This window comes from Molossus molossus, unplaced genomic scaffold (genome assembly GCF_014108415.1).
Source record: "Molossus molossus isolate mMolMol1 unplaced genomic scaffold, mMolMol1.p scaffold_m16_p_3, whole genome shotgun sequence".
NCBI classification, from domain to species: Eukaryota; Metazoa; Chordata; class Mammalia; order Chiroptera; family Molossidae; genus Molossus; species Molossus molossus.
Window position 1 is genome coordinate 81,188,693 of NW_023425366.1, and position 20,531 is coordinate 81,209,223.

At 40.7% G+C, this 20,531-nt stretch overlaps 1 protein-coding gene and 1 non-coding gene across 11 annotated transcripts in view; both read left to right on the top strand.

Moving 5' to 3' along the window:
• The first annotated feature begins 3,465 nt into the window (after positions 1 to 3,465).
• Positions 3,466 to 20,531, top strand: part of DCP2 (decapping mRNA 2) — a 60,385-nt gene continuing 43,319 nt past the window's right edge. For 6 of the 10 annotated variants that reach the window (XR_004961702.1, XM_036280133.1, XM_036280134.1 and 3 more), the window contains exons 1-2: positions 3,466 to 3,712; positions 20,074 to 20,225. Coding sequence is in view for 8 of the 10 variants with exons in the window: in XM_036280133.1 (XP_036136026.1) it covers positions 3,660 to 3,712; positions 20,074 to 20,225 (205 nt within the window). In the remaining 2 variants the exon portion in view is untranslated. Of the gene's footprint in view, positions 3,713 to 7,694; positions 7,721 to 15,373; positions 15,409 to 20,073; positions 20,226 to 20,531 lie in introns of those variants that run through there. The other 4 variants (XR_004961701.1, XM_036280132.1, XM_036280137.1 and 1 more) reach the window with 3 other exon arrangements.
• On the top strand, positions 5,957 to 6,089 carry LOC118643031. The gene has a single exon (XR_004961922.1). It is a non-coding gene; the product is annotated as a small nucleolar RNA SNORA51 (small nucleolar RNA).

Consider the following 20,531-nt stretch of genomic DNA (forward strand, 5'->3'; position numbering starts at 1 on the left):
TGACCCCCAGGGCCTGCCTTACTGCCCATGTGGTAGACTGGGGTGCAGGCCCCAGAAGCAGCCCTCAACCAATGGCAGATGGAAGTTAGTATGCAAACACTCCATCTTCCTCAGCCCTTGGATGGGAAAAACCTAAGGTGTGTTTTATACTGTCTTCCAGTTACTCATAGTGCTAACTTTCTTGATAATAATCCCTTTATTGACTTTCTTCCCTTCCTTGACTCACTTCCCTGCTCTGCTACCAACCTTTCCCAGGATCACCTCCCACATAAACTACTTGTCCTCAAATTCTTGTCTCAGAGCCTACTTCTTAGGAAATCCAAAATAAACTTGTACTGTGCAAGGGGGATTGAATAAAGCAGATACTCCAGCCTGTGCTCTCCTGCTTGACTCCCAAGACACTTCCAGCTAGGCCTGTAACAAAAAAGGGTTATGTAATGAATCTGACAAGCTCGGGGGCCACCTGATAGGCCTGACAAGCTCAGTCAGTGACCACAGGTAACCACACAGGATGGTCTGATCAGGTTATACCTAATGAGACAGGTTATAGCAGGTAATCACATCCCAGGCCTATAACTTCCTTAGCAAAGGTCAGCCTGAAAGGGTTAGTAGTTTTAATGAGTAAAGGTAAAAGTTTGTGAAAGACAGAAACTACGAAAATTGTGAGAATGATAAGGGTTAGTAATGTTTTAATGGATAAAGGTAAAAATTTGTAAAAGGCAAAAACTACGGAAATTGTGATGCTTGCATGACCTTCGCTCATGCTTTTGCTGAGTACCTGAGTACCGATAAGAGCTATCTGAATTATCCGCAAGACAATAAATAACCCAGCAGGTGCCAGATGAGATACCAGACCAGCCCAACTGCAAGGTGTACAATGGGCCATGGAAACTACGTCAGCAGAAATTGCCAGAAGCTAAAATTAGGGTATATAATGGACACCCCAACCCTAATGAGGAGCTGAACTTTTTTCAGCTCAGTCCTCCTGCACCCAGGCACATGCAATAAAGCCATTTTGCTCTACACTGGCCTTGCGCCGTGGATGTGATTTCCCGTTGGCTCAGACCTTTTACAACCTTTACCTTAAGTGAGCTTTGTCCACTATTCTTATACATGTAGGATAACATACCTTTAAAATATCAGAGTAGCCTTGGCTGATTTTGCTCAGTGGTTAGAGCGTGGGCCCACAGACCAAAGAGTTTTGGGTTCGTTTCTGGTCAAGGGCACGTACCTCAGTTGTGGTTTGGTTCCCAGCCCTCGTTGGGGTCGTGCAGGAGGCAACCAATCATTGCGTCTCTCTTACATAGATGCTTCTCTCTTTCTCTCTCTCTCTCTCCCCCTCCCTCCCTGCCTTCCTCCCACTTTTTCTGAAGATAGATGAAAAGTATCCTTGGGTAAGGATTAAAAGGAAAAAAAGAGTAATTTTCTTTACTCTTCACCCCTCAAACACACAACTGAAGGCACCAGAACACAACACCACAGAATCCTTCATTGTTATCTTATTCCCCATATACCATCTCTGTGCTGTAAATGAATGCTAATCATTAATTATCCTGTAACCATCAATGTAAAAGAAGTATGTGTTTCTCTATTTTGCCTTTCATCCAATCCTAGAGGTTTCCCTGCTATGCTTTCTCCCACTTCCTTAATCCACCACCATTAGATTTTATGCACCTTCCTTATGTCTTCTCCTTTGTTTCTAATGTATACAATAAGCTGCAAAACTGCCATTTTCTGGAGCATTTGAGAACTTGCTTTCCAGCTATGTCCCAGTTTGGCTCAAATAAACTCCTAGAAATTCTCTGCAGATTTGGACATTTCTTACGTTTACACCTAGAAGGATTTTTCTTTAGGGAATTTGACCAGTTGGAAAGAATGACCTGCAGATACTGATGCCATGTGTTCCCAGCCAACAGCCCAGCCAGATCATCTTACAGTGAAAAACTCTCAGTAGTCCCACCTACATGCTGGGAGCTTGCAGTCACCTTTTATAGCACTTCATTCTAGTTTTTAGTTCCCTACTCTTAAGCATGAATGAATACAGGACTACTTCAGAGATATTGTGGGTTCAGTTCCAGACCACTGTAACAAAGTGAATATTGTTAACAAAGTGAGCCATAATCTCTTTGCTGGTGGGGATAGTCTTGTCTTCCAATTTGTAAAAAAATGCAACATCTGTGGAGTGCAATAAAGCAAAGTGCAGTAAAAGAAAACAAGGTATACCTGTAGTTGAGGACCACCAGAAAATTTTTAATATGATAGATGGATATCAAATTAATAGCAAAAAGCAGCTGAGAGGAATGTGAGAATATTCAGGAAGAAGAAAACTTTAAAAATTATTATTAATACCCTCATAGGGATAAGAAATCTATGACACTACAACAAAGAGATCTGAAGAACAAAAGAGAACTCCAGAAAGTAAAAACTCTATAGGTGGCTAGGAGATAAATTTGAGAAATTATCTTTTAAAGAGAAAAAAAAGACAAAGATGGAAAATAGGAGAGTAAATAAATGGTAACGGGGCTCTAAAAACAGATGTTAACAGTCTGGGCTTGATCATAGATAGTAACCTGTTCATATCTGAACAAAAACCAAAACTTGGGCGGTTGTACAGGCCAAGAATGGAGGCAGAGATGCTTGGTTAGGCAGTCCTTGCACTAGGGAGGAGAAAAATGCGGATCTGATGTCAATGTGGGCATTCGGACAGAAATGAACAGAAACGATGGGAAATTAAACGGTAGAACTGACTAAACTAGTGACCTACCAGGTGTTACGCGGGCCTGTGGGTCTGATGTAAAAGGGGGAATTGGGATCTCAAATGGATTGAGCTCAATTAAGCAAGATGAGGAATGAATAATTAAGCAAGATGAGGAATGAATAAGGACTAGCAGATTGGAGGGTGTAGCGGTAGAATGCAGATTCCCAGGTTCAGGTTCACTAAGTGTCAGATACTGGGTTAAAGTCCTTATCTTCACCTTCGGAGCTTGGTGCCGGAAGAGGGGCGGAGCTGAGCCATCACTACTACTTAGTGGGGGTAACGGTGAGTGTGTATGTAGGATATCTGATAACAGGAATCGTGAATGCACGCTCGTGCAGACTTGAACGCACTCGTGGGGTCCGCCCCGCAGAGGTAGGAGAGCCGGCTCAAACACGAAGTGCACAGGCAGACCACGCCCAAGTCCCGCTGTTAGTTTCGGGTTTTAAAGGGAAGACCTGAATCCTCTACACTTCCGGATAGTGCACAGGATGCACGGTGCGCATGTGCACATCCACCCCAGGGCTCAGTCAAAGGCAGCGGGAAGTTGGTTTTCTGAGCAGCAATTGAGCAGCTCGAAGACGACCAAAGAGAACGGACCAATAAGCAAACATCTCATTGGCTTACGTGCGCAGGTTCCCGATTCCCCAGCTTCCCATTGGGCTGTTCAAGTAGAACAGGGGCGTAACCTCTGGGGCTCCGCCCCTCGCCTCGGCCCAGCCTCGGGGGTCTAGGGCTGAGGGTGCGGAACGGAAGTGAGCGGGTGTCGTCCCTTCCCCCTCTCGTCTTCGTTAGCGCTGCCGCCGCGGCTGCCCGCTCTCCGGCGTGCCGGAGTCACCGTGCCGAAGCCTGGTCCCCGGCCGCGCGGAGCCGGGATGCACTGCTCCTGCTGTGGGTCCTCATCATGGAGACCAAACGGGTGGAGATTCCCGGCAGCGTCCTGGACGATCTCTGCAGGTAGCGCGACGCCCCGCGCGGTCCCGGCCCCGTTTCGTTCCCTGGCTCGGTTCTCTCCTCAGATTCGGGGACCTCAGAGGCCTCCCCATCTCCTTCCCCCGCCCACATCCTTGCCCTCGGTTTCCGGTCCCGCCGCCGCTCCTTTCCCGGGGACCCTTCTGGACGACACCACCCTTTTTTTTTTTACGCCACAGCCGCCCTGTGTCTTACCCCCTCCATCCTTCTTCGCGGAGCCCCGAATTTCCTCATTTTTTTGTTTCCCAATTATTTTGCTTTCCCTCGAGCGAAAGCCGCTTCTCCGAAGCTTGGGGTGGTTTGCGTTTTTATTTTTATTTTTTGGCTGCCCCTCCCCCTCTTACTGCTTTTTCTGCCTCCCTGACTTTCACTGACCGGTGCCCTCTCCTCCCCCAGTCTCATCCCCCAATTCTGTTGAAAGACCCCAAGGTTTTAAATCTGAGAGTCCCAGATTCCTGGACCTCTGCAGGGAACAGTTCTCAAATTTACCCCTTCCCCCGTAGCATTTTTCTGTTAATTGCTGTAAAGACTTACTCTCTTGTTCTTCCCCAAACTTAACCATCGGAAGGGGAAAACAATGTCTCGAGTTGGATTTGTGTTCATCCTTCAGTTGTCCTTCTTAAAGGGAAATCTCAGCCTCAGGGTTTTAACTCACGGTATACTTTTACAAGAGGAATGTTCTTCATTATTTCCCCTTGTTAGCTATAGAGAACCAAACGCGTAAAATAAACTAAAAAAAAAAATTTCATCCAAAGTAAAATTTTGGGTGCATTAGTACCCTGAGTTGTCACCGTGTAAGTGGGTTGTGAAATAATTTAAATTACAAGTGAGTTAAAGCTCTGATAAGATAACTTTTCAATTATAGTTACTGTATTTATGTCTTGAAGTCTGATTTTTACTAGTTGTGTCACATTCATGCTTTTTAAAAATTTGTTTTATGAGAACTAATATTTATGGGGTATTACTACTGAGTCCCCCTTAACATATTTAATACTCAAAACAACCCTCCTTGGTAGGTGCGGTTATTTCCATTTCTCCCTGATAGACCCAGAGAGATAATTTACACAATGTCACATTTATCCTATTTCAGAACATCAAAATTTGAAATAGGCATTTTTCTCCTGCTTTTTCTTCTGCACCAGGTGGATGTAATAGAAAATCAAGTGTAACATTTTAAGCCTCACAATAGAAAGGTACATGTAAATAAGCAAGTAGAACAATTTTGTAACTAATAAGCATGTCACTGTATTTCTTTGGTGATGGTATGATTATAATTTTTGGAATGTAACAGATTTGGGTGAACCACCTTAAAGGCACTTTTCTGTAAATTCCAGATTTTGTAAGAAAAGATAAAGGATTTGATGTACGTCTGTATGGATAAAAATTACTAGAAGAACATATACAAAAAGTGGGATTATGATTTAAAAAAATTTTTGCATTCATGTTTTCAACATTTTTTAAAGGATGTGCATTTTATAGTTAGAAAAAAGCTAAAGATAACTATTTGAAAAGATGAGCAATAATTATGGATTAATAGGGATACAGGTTTATTTAGAAAAAGGTGGGTAATCATACTTCTTATAGGCATCTAACGTAATCTTCTAGTATTGGGTTTATTTTTTTTAACTTAATTAAAACAATTTTTTAAAAATTGATTTTAGAGAGAGGACATGAGGGGGGGGAGAGAGTAGAAACATTGATGAGAGAGAACATTGATTGGCTGCTTCCTGCATGCCCCTCCCCCCCAGGGGGGGGGATTGGGTCCACAACCTGGGCATGAGCCCTGACCAGGAATTGAACCAGCTACCTCTTGGTGCATGGGTCCACGTTCAACCACTGAGCCACACTGGCCAGACTATTGGGTTTACTTTGTATGTTATGGTGGATTATATCATTTAAAGAAATATCAACCATTATGAAGATGATTGATTTTATGTGTGGAACCTGTTTACTCACGAAATAATTGTAAACACTATGTTAAACATCTGTTGAATGTTAAGTGTTCCAGTGTTTAATTTAAGCTATTTTATATAAATCTTTTGGAATATTGCAACTTTTTTCCCCTTTAATAATTTTATTTTCAGTTATGTTTTGGCTGTATAAATAAGGATGATGTGTTTTAAATGAGGGCTAGCTACTTGATACACTAAATGAAACCAAATAACCATTTCTTAAAACTTCAGTAATGCTGATTGTTTTTTTAAATCCTCACTCGAGGATATTGTACACAACCTCCTGGTACTTACTTACCAGAGGCTGTGTTTTTACACTGTATAGAAAGAGGAGGCAGGGTAAACCCAACCCATAATACACCTCAGCCCAGGCCCTTTGCTTGGTCTGTATTGTAAATGGGGGGACATGGAGGGGAAAGAAAGTACACAATCTACTATTGAGTGTAATTTGATGCTTTTTTAAAAAACCAGATCTTTAAATATCGTGTGTGTGCGCGCGTGCACTTGTATGTGTATAGGAAATGTCTGAAAATATATAGTTGACCATTGAACAACGCAGGGCTAGCGATGCTGACCCCTGTGCAGTAAAAAATCTTCATAAAACTCCCCCTCCAGCATATAACTTGACTCCTCCCAAACTTAACTACAAATAGCCTACTTTTATATTAGAAGCCTTACTGTTAGCATAAACAGTTAACACATATTTTGCTAGTTATATGCAGTATGTACTGTATTCTTTTTTTTTTTTTTTTTTTTTATCCTCACCGGAGGACTTTTTTCCATTCTTTATTCAGACAGAGCGGGAGGGAGAGGGAGGAAGAGAGAGAGAGAAACATTGACGTGAAAGGGACATATGGAGTGGCTGCCACCCGCACGACCAATCAGGGCCGGGGACAAACTGCAACTGAGGTACATGCCCTTAGCGGGAACCAAATCTGGGTCTCTCTGGACTGCAGGTCGGCGCTCTAACCGCCGAGCCAAACTGGCCAGGGCTATACTGTATTCTTAAATAAATAAGCTAGAGAAAAGAAAATATGAAGAAAATCATAAGGAAGGGAAAATACATTTGAAGTATTTATTGAAAAAAAATCTATGTGCAGTTCAAACCCATGTCGTTCAAGGGTCAACTGTACACCAAACACAATACTGGTTATTTCTGGGTGGATTAGAATTAGAGGAGAGGAAGGAAAGACTCTTGTATAAAATGTTCCACTGAACATGTATGTGTATATAAAAAGGGAAATTAGCCCCATTTATATGGTGATATTTGCTTGTGGTGCACCATGATTTTTTTTTTTTTTTTTATTTGGTACGTGCCCCTAGTGAGAAACGAACCCAGGACTCTCTAGTCCGTAGGCCAGTGCTCCAACCACTGAGCCAAACCGGTCAGGGCTGCACCATGATATTTGACATTAAAAGTTGACATCAAAAATTTTCAGTAATTTTTAAATCAGCTAATTAAAGAATTAGAAAGTATGTTTTTAAAGTAAAAACTGGAAACTATAGTTTGGTAAGTTGTTTCTCTTTTAAAAACATGCTTGGAGTTGCTTCTATCCAGGTGAACCTAAAATAAAAATTATAAAATGGTAACATTTACATTTTATTTTGTAACCTTAGCTGTTGGGTATACTTTTTTAAAAAAAACATTTAAAAAAATGTTCTTTATTGATTTTCGAGAGAGAGGAAGAGGGAGGGAGACAGAAACATTGAAGAGGGAGAACATCGATTGGCTGCCTCCTGCTTGCTTCCCACTGGGGATTTAGCCCACAACCTGGGCATGTGCCCTGACCAGGAATTGAACCGGTGACCTCTTGGTGCATGGGTCAATGCCCAACCACTGAGCACCCCTGCCAGGTTGGTATACTTTTTACTATTGGTTGATTGCAAAAGCTGAACAATAATAAATAACATTTCTTATACAATATAACTATGTACATGTTTTTCACAGTAGAGGCAAGTCTACAAGGGCTAAGATTTTGTTTCCTTTCCATCAGGATACCTTGTTTTGTTTTGTTTCTTTTCCATCAGTCATGTTACCTTGGTAAGGATCTTGAAAGACATTGTCTAAATGAATTCTCCTTTCTTACATTCTGCAGATTGGTTAAAATGATGCTGCCTTTTAGTTTTTTTCTTTTGGAGAAAGATTCCCTGATTCCTTCTAGCTATTCTTGAAATCCATTTTTATTTTTGCATTGTCTTTCTGTTTTAATTTTGGTGTTTTACTTCACATTTGGGTTATGATTCTCTTGTATATATTTACCCCTTTCCCCTAGTACATCCAACATTTTAAAATTTTTATTTTATTTTTTACTTATAGTTTACATTCTGTATTATTCTGTGTTAGTTTCAGATGTACAACATAGTGGTTAGACAATCATGTACTTATCCAAAGTTTTAGCTATCTTTCCCCTTTCCCCCATCTGCTTCTTTATTATATCCTCAGTCACATCCTCAATCATACCATCTATTCTGTAGAATTCTTTTTTCCTTCAGAGTGCTGTTCTGGAGACCGCTACTCCTAATCCAATCTGGACCAGTTCACTTGCCCAACAACTGGTGTTCTAGAATTCCCTTTCACATGTTGTCTTTGTTCTCCCTTGAATTTCGGGTGTTATGCTTTCTTTTTAAATGTTTTTTTCTATTTATCATCAGCTAGAATGAGAGAGAGGGAAGAGGGGGGGAAGGGAGAGAGAGAGAGAGAGAGAAACATTGATGTGAGAGACATACACCAACTGGTTGCCTCCCGCACAACCCCAACCAGGGCCAGGGATGAACTGCAGTCAAGGTACCAGAATTAAACTGGTGACTCATTGGTCCTTGGGCCAGTGCTCTAACCGCTGAGCCAAACCGGCAAGGGCGGGTTTTATGTTTTCTTGGTTTTCATTCTTATTTTGCTGGTGCACATTCTAAAGTAATTTTCTTTGAGGGAGTCATTAGAAAGTAAACTTTCTTATTACTTATATGATTAAAATACATTTCTCCTCTCACTTATGGTCCCACCTGGTCCAGGGTCCACACTTTGAGTACCAAGGTTCTAGGAAATATTCTCAACATTGTCTTTTCTTCATGGCCAACTTTTAAGTTAATTTAATTAAAATTTTTTTTGTCATGCCCCAGGTTTTCTTTAGATGTCCAGTGATATTGGTTGCCTTTTTATATTTAAGATGAAGCCATAGAGGGACTCTGGATAGGCTTGTTCTGTTATGTGAGTAGATAGGAAGCTGGCTCTTATACTGGAGGAGTCTTGAGAACCAGGGTGTGGAAGTTTTGACTTGAGGTACCAGTACCCAAACCTATCTGCTAGAGTTAGAAAACAGCTTCTGGTGTTGATCCCCTTCCTCCATTCATTTGTAGGAGAAACTTCTGTCAGAGGAGTGAAAGAGGTGTAGACATTCTTCTATTACTTAATTAGACCTCCCCTTTCCCCAGTCCTGTCTATTTTAATCCTCACCGAGGATATTTTTTTCATTGATTTTTTTTTTTTTTTAGAGAGAGAGGAAGGGAGCAGGGGGAGGTGGAGAGAGAAAGAGAAACATGGATGTGAGAAAGAGACATTGACGACTTGGGCCAGAATTGAAACTGCAACCCCAGATATGTGCCCTTGATGGGGAATCAAACCCAAGGCCCCCTGGTACGCTGGCCGACCTAACCACTGAACCACGCCGGCTAGGGCGACAGTCGTCCCTCACCACTTCATGCTTCGACTTTCGCAGCTTCACTCTATTGCAGTTAGTATATAATATTTGAAAAAACCACAATAGAGTGAAGCCGCGAAAGTCGGGGCGCGAAGTGGCGTGGGACGACTGTATAGTAAATAAAGAATCCTACTTTGCGGAAATTCATTTATTGCTGTAGAGTCTGGAACTGATTAACCACGATAAATGAGAGCTGGCTGTTGTCCTGTTTTTTATACTCCTCCTCCTGCTTACCTTTCTTCACTTGGAGCTTTTCTGAGTTGGGATTGGATTTCTCTTTGTCTTAGGCATTTTCTTTTCTTTTTTTTTTTTATCCTCACCCGAGGACACTTTTCCATTTTTTGTTCAGGTAGAGCGGGAAGGAGAGAGAGGAACAGAGAGAGAGAGAGAGAGAAACATCGACGTGAAGGGACACATCGAGTGGCTGCCACCCGCACGACCAACCAGGGCCGGGGACAAACTGCAACCGAGGTACATGCCCTTAGCGGGAACCGAACCCGGGTCTCTCAGGACCGCAGGCCGACGCTCTAACCGCTGAGCCAAACCGGCCAGGGCTGTCTTAGGCATTTTCTTACTACATTTTAGGTTGTGGTTAGGAACTTCTACAAGTTCGTTGAAGTAGGAATTTCTAGTTAAAGATAGTAGATTGAACACAAATATCTCACTAAAAAACTGTTTTGTTTTTTGTTTTTAATGTGTAAATCCACAAGGAAAGAAGAAAGGGTGAAGAGGTGAGCAACAACATTTGGAAACTATAAAGCAGAAGGGAAAGTGGTATATGACTTAGCATACATGATAGACCAGAGAGAGAGATTACTGTAGTAGTGTCAGTCTACTCCAGCATAAGAGAATACTGAAAAATGGCAGAAGTAAATTTATATGTCCTGTATAAATACTGATAATCCTCAGCCCCTTTCTCCAGCTCAGCTCCTAGAATATGACAGCCTGTCCTTTACCCTCCAGGTAGGAGATTGGAAGGTTCTTCTCCAGGCATCTGACCGTGCATGAGAAAAGACCTAAAGATACTGACTGACACTGGAGGTTCCTCAGTGAAATGCCTGATCCCCTTAAATGGTGTCTCATAGTTTTACAACCCTCTCAAATAGCTTTGTGGTCTGTCATACTTAATTATGAATGTCTGAAGTAGGCTCTCTTAACATGAAAGTAAAATTAAGACTAACAGGGAAAAAAAGCTGCTGGGAAGACTTAAACTATGTAGGTAACAAGAAAATTAAAAAACAAACAAACATATATCTCCTTAAAGAGGTAGGTTTTTACAATCATGAAATAACAGGATAATCTATAAAACATAATCTAAACAATTAAAAAGCATTTAGGAATTTAAAAAGTGAGAAGCAGGAACTCAAACCTTGGTGGATGGTTTGTAAGATAAGCTAAGAACCTTTCCCAAGCCCTGGCCGGTTTGGCTCAACGGTTAGAACTTTGGCCTACGGTCCAGAGAGACCCGGGTTTGGTTCCCGCTAAGGGCACGTACCTCAGTTGCAGTTCGTCCCTGGCCTTGGTTGGGTTGTGCGGGAGGCAGCCACTCGATGTATCCCTTTCACATCGATGTTTCTCTCTCTCTCTCTTCTTCACTCTCCCTCCCACTCTGTCTGAACAAAAAATGGAAAAATGTCTTCGGGAGAGGATAAAAAAACAAACAAACAAACATTTCCCAGAAAGTGGGGGAGGGTATGAAATCGGAGAAAAGTAAAGAATCATGAGAGGGTCAGTCCATGAGGTCCTTCAGCATTGAAGGAGTTTCCAGATAGGTAAGGTCCATTTGAATGGCATGTGCAGTAGGTAAAAATACTGGGGAATTTCAGAACATAGGGACAGAAGGAAGAACCTAGAATTCTGTAGATGGAAAAATCAGGCCATACAAAGAATTAAGTATTAGAATGGCTTCAGTCTTTTCAACATCAGAATTGGAGGCTGGCAGGAGAAAGCACTGTCTTCAAAATTCTGAAGGAAAGTGATTTTCAACCTAGAATTCTTTACCCAGGCAAATTATCAAGAGTAAGGATAAAGTGGAGATATTTTCAGATGTATGATACCTCAACATTTATCCCCCCTGCATCCTTCTTCCAGACAGTATGAGAAGATGTACTTCATTAAAACAGGGAAGTAAGTCAAGGAATAGGAAGACAGGATACAAGAAACATGAGATGTAATACAGGAAAGAGGTATAAGGAACCATCGGATGGTACTGAAAGGACAGCATCGGTTAACACATGTGTTATCAGGTGTAGGTGACAGTCAGTTGAGATTGGTATAGATTAGAAGGCACAAGGATAGTCTTCAAGATGAAATTGATTCATCTGAATTGACTTCTTGAGGGAAAAAATTAGAAAACTAGTGGGAGGTTGAGTTAGTGACAAGTACAGTGATACCTCGGTTCTCGAACATAATTCGTTCCAGGAGGACGGTCGAGAACCAAATTGTTCGAGAACCGAAGCAATGAAAGCCAATAGGAAATAATGGAAACTGGATTAATTCGTTCCAAGCCCCAGAAAATGCCTATTTACTGGCCTAATTTGTATATAATATGTAGAAAAACATAAGTCTCAACAAGAAATCAAAGTGTACAGTATGTCTAAGGGTTAAATTCAGTGTAAAGCGTGACTCTCTCCACAAAGCGTGACTCTCTCTCTGCACTCACACTGATGACGCAAGCAAGGCGCGCTGGGCCGAATGAACGCCATTCGGCTCAACTCGGCTCATCTCGGAAGTTCGAGTTCCAAATATTTGTTCGGATTCCAAGACAAAAGTTTCTCGAATCTCCTGGTCGAATACCGATTTGGTCGAAATCCGAGGCGTTCGAGAACCGAGGTATCACTGTATAGAGAAAACAAAGCAAAAGAAATCACAAGACCTTCATTAATTGTGAGGAGAACAAAGGGTTGGGCTGGAAAGGAAAAACAGTCATAGTTTAATCACATGGCTTAGTTGTGAATTGGATTTACAGTCAGTAATGTAAAGATTGAATGATGATCTAACACTGATTATCTACTGGGAGTGATTTTGCTTTCCTCAGCGAACTATTTGGCAATATCTGGAGGTCTTCTTGGTTGTCACAGCTTGGGAGTATTATTGATATCTAATGGGTAAAGGCTAGGGAGAGTTCTTCAAAGTTATCTGCTCCAAAATGTCAATTGTGCTGAAGTTGACAAACTAACCAAAACTATCATAAAAATTTATTAGGAGGATGGAAAGATGAGAAGGGTGCATAGAATGGAAGTGGAAATAGTTAATTCCTCATCTTCCATGATTGAAATCGAAAATGCCTCAAACTGAGAAAATAAAATATAGTGCACAGGTTTTTTTTTTTTAAAACATGGAGGTAAGTTAAATAAAATCAGATAAAACAAGGCTAGTTTTTGCAGTGCTGTTTGTCTTGTAAGTACTACCCAGTGGCTGGTCTGAGACTTGGGCAGTGGTCTATCTTGTTTTGTGCAGTTTGGGGTTAAACTTGAGTTCATAAACAATTTCCAGGGTCCGTTTTCTTGAACTGTTTCTCCTGTGCTACCTCCTGGTACTTCACACTTGAGATTCCTTTGAACTTTCCTTTTTAGTCGTTTGGCCAAAATGACATTTCTGCCACACACTTCATGTGACTCTCCCAATGTCTGGGACCAGGTGACTGTAGGATAAAAAAATAAAAGCAGTGGAGTTGGTCCTACTCTTTTGGGACCACATAGCTTTTGCAATCTGACATGAAGGTTCCTGTCCCTCAGGGTTTAGACTCTGGTTCCCTGTTACAGTCCTTATTGCTGTCACCTTTGTAACCATGATTGCATTGCTTTGGGGGCTAGGTCATGAGAGAATGGAGAAAAAAGGGAGGGAATTTCCCCCACTGTCTCTGAGCCTTAAGAGAACCTTTGGGACTCTCTTTTTTTTTTATCCTCACCTGAGGATATTTTTTCCATTTTTTGTACAGATAGAATGGGAGGGAGAGAGAGGAAGGGAGAGAGAGTGAGAAACATCGACGTGAAGGGACACATCGAGTGGTTGCCACCCGCACGACCAACCAGGGCTGGGGACAAACTGCAACCGAAGTACGTGCTGTTAGCGGGAACCGAACCCGGGTCTCTCCAGACTGCAGGCCGACGCTCTAACCGCTGAGCCAAACTGGCCAGGGCGGGACTCTCTTCTTGATCCTCAAAGCAGAACTAGAGAGCTTCTGGAGCTCTCTGTCCCTGCTGGTGCCCACTCCCAACTGCCAAACCAGCCAGGGGATACTAGAGGATAGGAAATGGTAAATACACTTTGAATACTTGCCTTTTTATTTATTCTTCCTGTTAATATTTACTTTTCACAGTTCTCAAATAGCTGCTCCATGCATTTTGTCCAGGTTTTTTAGCTGCATTTTGTGGGAGGGATAAAGTGGAGTGTGCTTGCTTCGTATTATCAGGAATAGAAATCTATGTAAATATTTTAAAGATAAATGGTATCTAATGGGAGAGGCTAAGGACAGTTCTCAAAATAAAAAGTTGTGTGGTCCCAAGTGACTATCAGTATGTCACTATCAACATATGTCAGACAGTTTGTTGGACTACGGGAATAAAAATATGCAAGGGTATTGTGCACTATCTCAGTGTGTAAATTTGGAGGGGTTTGTGGGCAAAAGTAAATATCAGATAATTGCTGTAATGGAGTTGGGAGTCTAAGAAAGTTTATAATTTTTTTTTTTTTTATCCTCACCCGAAGACATTTTTCCCTTTTTTGTTCAGGTAGAGTGGGAGGGAGAGAGAGGAAGAGAGAGAGAGAGAGAAACATCGATGTGAAAGGAACACATCGAGTGGCTGCCACCCGCACAACCGACCAGGGCTGGGGACAAACTGCAACCGAGGTACGCGCCCTTAGCGGGAACCGAACCCGAGTCTCTCTGGACCGCAGGCCAATGCTCCAACCGCTGAGCCAAACCGGCCAGGGCGAAAGTTTATAATCTTAAAGTGATAGAAGAGGTTGTGTAGGTGAGTAGTGACCAGATCTCGAATGCCATACAGAACAGTTTCGATTTTATGTCTTTTATCAGTGGTTCTCAACCTTCCTAATGCCGCAACCCTTTAATACAGTTCCTCATGTTGTGGTGACCCCCAACCATAAAATTATTTTTCTTACTACTTCATAACTAATTTTGCTACTGTTATGAATCGTAATATAAATATCTGATATGCAGGATGTATTTTCATTGTTACAAATTGAGCAGAATTAAAGCATAGTGATTAATCACAAAAACAATATGTAATTATATATTGTGAAATATTTCTGATTACAAATAAATGAAATTTTGTCTTGAAGCATGGAGTAGCATGGCTAACAGTCTTAATATAACAACAGTAAACTACATTGCTGCATTTTGGACAGTATGCGTAAAAAGCCGTCAGTGTGAAGGTTGAGATTGCTTCCTTCTCACCAGATCAGAAATTCTCAGGGCAGTCTTTGCAAGAGCACAACAAAGATCATCTTCCACAATAAGTCTACTTCTGTATTTAGACTTGAGAACCAACAAGCTGGAAAATCCTGTTTCACAAAGATATGTTGTTGGAAAAGGAAGAAGAAGGTGCAACACAGTCTCAGACAGAACAGGACATGACTGCAAACACTTGATCCAGAATTTTGTAACTGGCAGTGTAGAGAAATCAGTTCTTGCTGCATCGCTGTTAATAAGTTCAATGAACTCCTCTTGTGCTGTCTCAGGAACATCTGCAACTTTGTGAATGGGCTTCTGGCAAGTTCAAATAGGGTGTCAGATTTAGAAAGTATGATGAAATTTTGTCTGCAAGCATGTGCAAGTGTTCTTTCACAGAAATTATCGTAATCCTTTTGTCTGGTTCAATGTCATGTTCCTCAAAAAAAGCAGATAAAGTAGGCAACATGTAAATTTTCTTTTCATCCAATTTTTTTTTTTTTGTCAAAGCTGAAGTTTTATTTGGAATGATAGGATCTTATCAGACAAATGGAGACATGTTGCATTTGGTCCTTGCAGTGATAAATTTAACTCATTCAAGATGGCAAAGATGTCAACCAAGTAAGCTATTTTCTGCAGTTCACTTTTATTGCTGAAAAGTGCTTCGAGGTGCGGTCTTGCTTTCTGATTAAAAAAAAAAAAAACGTTTTGAGTTCATCACGAAGCTCAAAAACACATTTTAAAACTTCTGTTGACAACCATCCCACTTCAGTATGAAATAGCAAAGCATTGTTCGGCACATCCAACTCGTTGCACAGTTGTGAAAACAGTCGACTGTTTAAAGTGCTCGCCTTTACAAAATTGACAGAACTTATGACGCTTTTCATTACTTCTTGTAACTCTTGTGGCAGCATTTTTGCTGCTAATATTTGCTAATGAATCCTACAGTGAGTTCCGATGACTTTTGGTGACTCATTCAGTACCAAACGTTGAAATCCAGATTGACATCCTAGCACAGCTGGGGCACCATCTGCAAACACCACAAACCTTTTCCCAAGAGATCTTATACTCTTTTAGAAATGAACCGTGTCAAATCCATCACGTGCAGTAGTTGTCGTTTCAAGAGGTTTGCAAAAAAGAAACTCATCTTTAAAGTTGCCATCATTAACATACCTCATGTAAACCGGTAACTGAACAGTTTGCAAGGTCTGTAGATTCATCAAGCTGGATGCTAAATATTAGAAGTGGAGCAGATTTAATTTCCTGGATTACCTGATCAAGAATATCAGCAAACATGTCATCTATTCTTCTGTGGACAGTGTCGTTAGATAAGGAAATTGCACTTAATTTCATAACAAATTCGTCTCCGATCATAACTTGAACAGTGTCTTTGGCCACTGGCAACAGTAAATCCTCAGCAATGGTGTGAGGTTTCATAGCTCTCGCGATTCTGTGTGCCATCAAATATGAAGCTTCAACGGCTGCTACGTTTTGTTTATGGTACTTGCCACCAGTGTCAAGTCTGGCTTTCTTGAGTCCATCAGCTTTGCTTCTATAATAATTGGTATCCTTGCCGGGAAAGCTCGGATGTTTGCTATCAAAATGTCATTTTAGTTTGTTCTGCTTTATAGATTTGGCTGATAGAACTTCACAACAAATAACACATTGTGGTTTCTCAATTCCTGCTGTAATTATTGAGGTAAAACCATACTGTAAAAATTCCTCACTATATTTTCTTTTCTTAACGTTCTTCTCTACACGATCCATTGTCATGGGATGGTTTGCTAATGAAAAAAAATAACAATAGCTTTAATAATACAAAAGATGATACATCGCATAGTTTAGTCATTACCGTTCAATAAAGTTTCCTGTAATGTACCATTCTCTGTGTTGTTGTTTTTTCATATACCTGTTACTATCACAAGGGGGCCATATTCACATCAACCACAGCTGAATATAAAAAGACCGATCAGCCCTGGCTAGTTTGGCTCAGCCATTGGAGCGTCGGCTGACAGACCAGAGAGTCTCAGGATTGGTTCCCGCTAGGGGCAAGTACAAAACAAAATAAAGTAAAAAGACCGATAAGCATCCAGATTAAGTTCCCATGGTACAGATTTTTTTTTTTTTTGCAGTAGTTAATGATTTTACAGTACATGATTTCACATTTACCCAGTAATTATAATTCATGAAGTGTCATTCTACCTCCAATACTGCTGCTTTCAACACAGTAGCTGCTTTTTAACAGAGTAGCTGCTTTCTACACAGTAGCTGCCTTCTACACGTGTGACTGATCAGCATAAGTACATTATGTTGCCAACCCTGTCATATACCCCTGTATTCGTATGGAGCATATGTGATGGGGTTGGCGCGATGATGTTATCATGCTGGGCACTAGTATGTGGGCGTATCTGCATGTGGGCGGACCCGCCTGGAGAATGATAGAGGAGCAGTGTCTCAGTTCCTAAGATCATCAGAAATAATGTGTTTTCCAAAGGGGTCGCGACCCACAGTTTGAGAAACACTGTCTTAGATAATAGCATCGGGGTGCATGTTATACAGTTTGTTCTTAGTGTATGTACAGTTTAAGAACCTTTTCCACGCAGTTTTTCTATAATGAAATGTAGATTGTTGTACACACATTTGTCCTACCATTTAAGTATTATTTCCCCTATTGAAATGTTACATTATTTTTATAATTTAAAAGTATTTTTTAAAAATTGAATTTGAAACTTGGAAACAATCAAGAACATTTATTTTTTATTTTATTTAATTTTATTTTTATCCTCACCTGAGGACATTTTTGCATTTATCCTCAGATAGAGTGGGAGGGAGAGAGAGAAACATTGATGTGAGAGAGACACACTGAGTGGTTGCCACCCCCACAACCCCAACTGGGGCCAAGGACAAACTGCAACCGAGTTACGTATACTTAGTAGGAACCGAACCTGGTACTCTGATCTGCGGGCTGACGCTCTAACCAATGAGCCAAACCAGCCAGGGCCAATCAAGAACATTTAAACACCATAGTTAGTGAATAGTGTAAGTGGTCAAACTGGATGATACTATTATTTGGGTGGGGTGGGGGGAGGATGATAGTGTTTTTAATTTTTAAAAATGACTAAAAAAACCATGTAGTTCAATCTGTCTTCTAAGGGCACTAGAAAAAAGGAACACCTAACCTCAAAAAATTAAAAATTGAACTTCGATTTGACCCAGTGATCCCACTTCTAGGAATATACCCTAGGAAGCCTGAAACACCAATCAGAAAGTCTGTATGAACTCCCATGTTTGTAGCAGCACTATTTACAGTAGCTAAGATCTGGAAACAGCCCAAATGTCTGTCAGTAGATGAATGGATAAAAAAGCAGTGGTACATATGCACAATGGAGTACTATGAAGCTGTAAGAAAGAAAGATCTCTCATCCTTTGAGACAACATGGAGGGACCTGGAAAGTATCATCCTAAGTGAAACAAGCCAAACAGAGAAAGACAAGTATCATATGATTTGTGGAATATAATGAACATAACAGTCTGAGGAATGGGGTAGTCCCAGAGATGTGGAAATGGGGTACAGACTGACAATCCCCAGAAGAGGGGGGTGGTGGGGGAGAGATAAACCATAGAACTTATATGCATGTGTGCATGAACAGTGGACATGAACAACAAAGCTGGGGACAGGGCGGGGAGGAAGGTGGAGGGGGGAATCAGTGGGGGAAAAAGAAACATCTGTTACAAAAATAAATAAATTAATTAAATAAAAAAAGAAAAGAAAAAAGGAACACCCAAAATATTCCGCAATAGAAGAAGCAATTGGTTGCTTAATGACTGTTGTAAATCACATTTACATAGATTTATAAATACTGATTTGTTGCACAAAAAAAGAGGTTAACTATTTTAATCACATGTATACATATAAGATACTTTATAAAATAAATATGTCTCCTCCCCCAAATGTACTTGGAAAAGACAAATTAGGATTTTTGAAAGTTAGTTTGAACTCAGATTCTGTAGATGGAGCTCTTTGGGAAATTTGTAGTCTATAAGGAACAGAGTATTGATTTCTTATAATTTTTGGTAATACTTTATTTTTTTGTTTAATAAATTTTTGTTATTTTCATTTTTTCTGTTAATTCTCACCCAAGAATATTTTTTTCATTGATTTTTCTTTTTTTGAGAGTGGAAGGGAGGAAGGGGGAGAGAGAGAGAAACATCACTGTGAGGGTGACACATCGATTGGTTGCCTCCTGCATGACCCCGATAGGGGCTGGGGATCGAACCTGCAACCCAGGTATGTGCCCTTCACCATAATCAAACCCGAGACCCATAGGTCCAAGGGACAGTGCTCTAATCACTCAGCAAACCAGCCAGGGCTTTGGTAATACTTTAAATGTGAAGATTAAGCATCTATCAACATTTTTTCTGTTTGTCTGAATGTATTTGCATATATTTTTAGAATATGTTACAGACTCTGGAGGAAATTCTAGTGAAGGTTTTCATGTCCACCTTTAGTTACTGAGCTCTTAAGTTTATCTCTGTATTTTTGAACAGAGAGTAAATGGCCTCTTAAAAAATTGAGAGATATGTCTTGTTTTTTTCCAGACTTGACTTGTCTCTAGTAATTTCCCCCAATTTTGTTTTTTTTTTCTTTTAAACCTAGGATATTTTTACCATTTATTTCTTAGAGTGGAAGTGTGTGTGTGTGGGCGGGGGGGGGGGGGGAGAAACTTCACGTCCTGGCCGGTTTGGCTCAGAGGTTAGAGCATCGGCCTGAGGAACGAGGGGTCTTGGGTACGATTCCCGGTCAAGGGTACTTACCTGGGTTGCAAGTTTGATACCCGGGCTCGGTCAGGGTTGTGTGGAAGGCAACCAATTGATGTGTGTGTCTATCTCACATCGATATTTTTTTCTCTGTCTCTACCCTACTCCCCCCCTCCACTCTGTCTAAAAAGCAATGGAGAAATATCCTTGGGTGAAGATTAACAAAAAGGAAAAAAGAAAAACATTGATGTGAAAGAGACACATCCATTGGTTGCCTCCCACACACCTTGAGACCAGAGCCGGGGTTGGAACCTGCAAGGGTATGTACCCCTGACTGGGAATCGCACCTGAGACACTGGTATGGGGGCTGTCACTCTAACCATTGAGCAACACCGCCCAGGGCATATTTAGCTTTACTGGTCAGCGCTTGGTCCCTTTTCTCCGGTGATTGGTCAGGAATGAAACAAATAGGTTAAAATAAATAGTTATGGTTTGTAAATAACTTCTGTATGTTTTTGTTTCTGACAGCCGATTTATTTTGCATATTCCCAGCGAGGAAAGAGACAATGCTATCCGAGTGTGTTTTCAGATTGAACTTGCCCATTGGTTTTACTTGGATTTCTACATGCAGAACACACCAGGATTACCTCAGTGTGGGATAAGAGACTTTGCTAAAGCTGATATCCTTTTTATTATTGTAATGACTGTCTTTTTATTCTTGTTAGTAAAATATTTTAGCACAAATTTTCTTTTGCTTGTCTTTGAGATTTATTATCTATTTGATAAAATGTACTTGATTTCTAAAAATTGTCAAATATAAGTAGGAGACACAGTTTAGTAGTATTCTTATTTTTATGTAAAGTACCCCTTGAAATGTGCACTGATGATTAGAGAATTAAAGTTTTTTTTTTTTCTTCTCAGAAATAGCTAACCTAGTTCTAGAACTAATCTCTATGTTACTTTCTTCTTGCTGTTCGATTTAACCA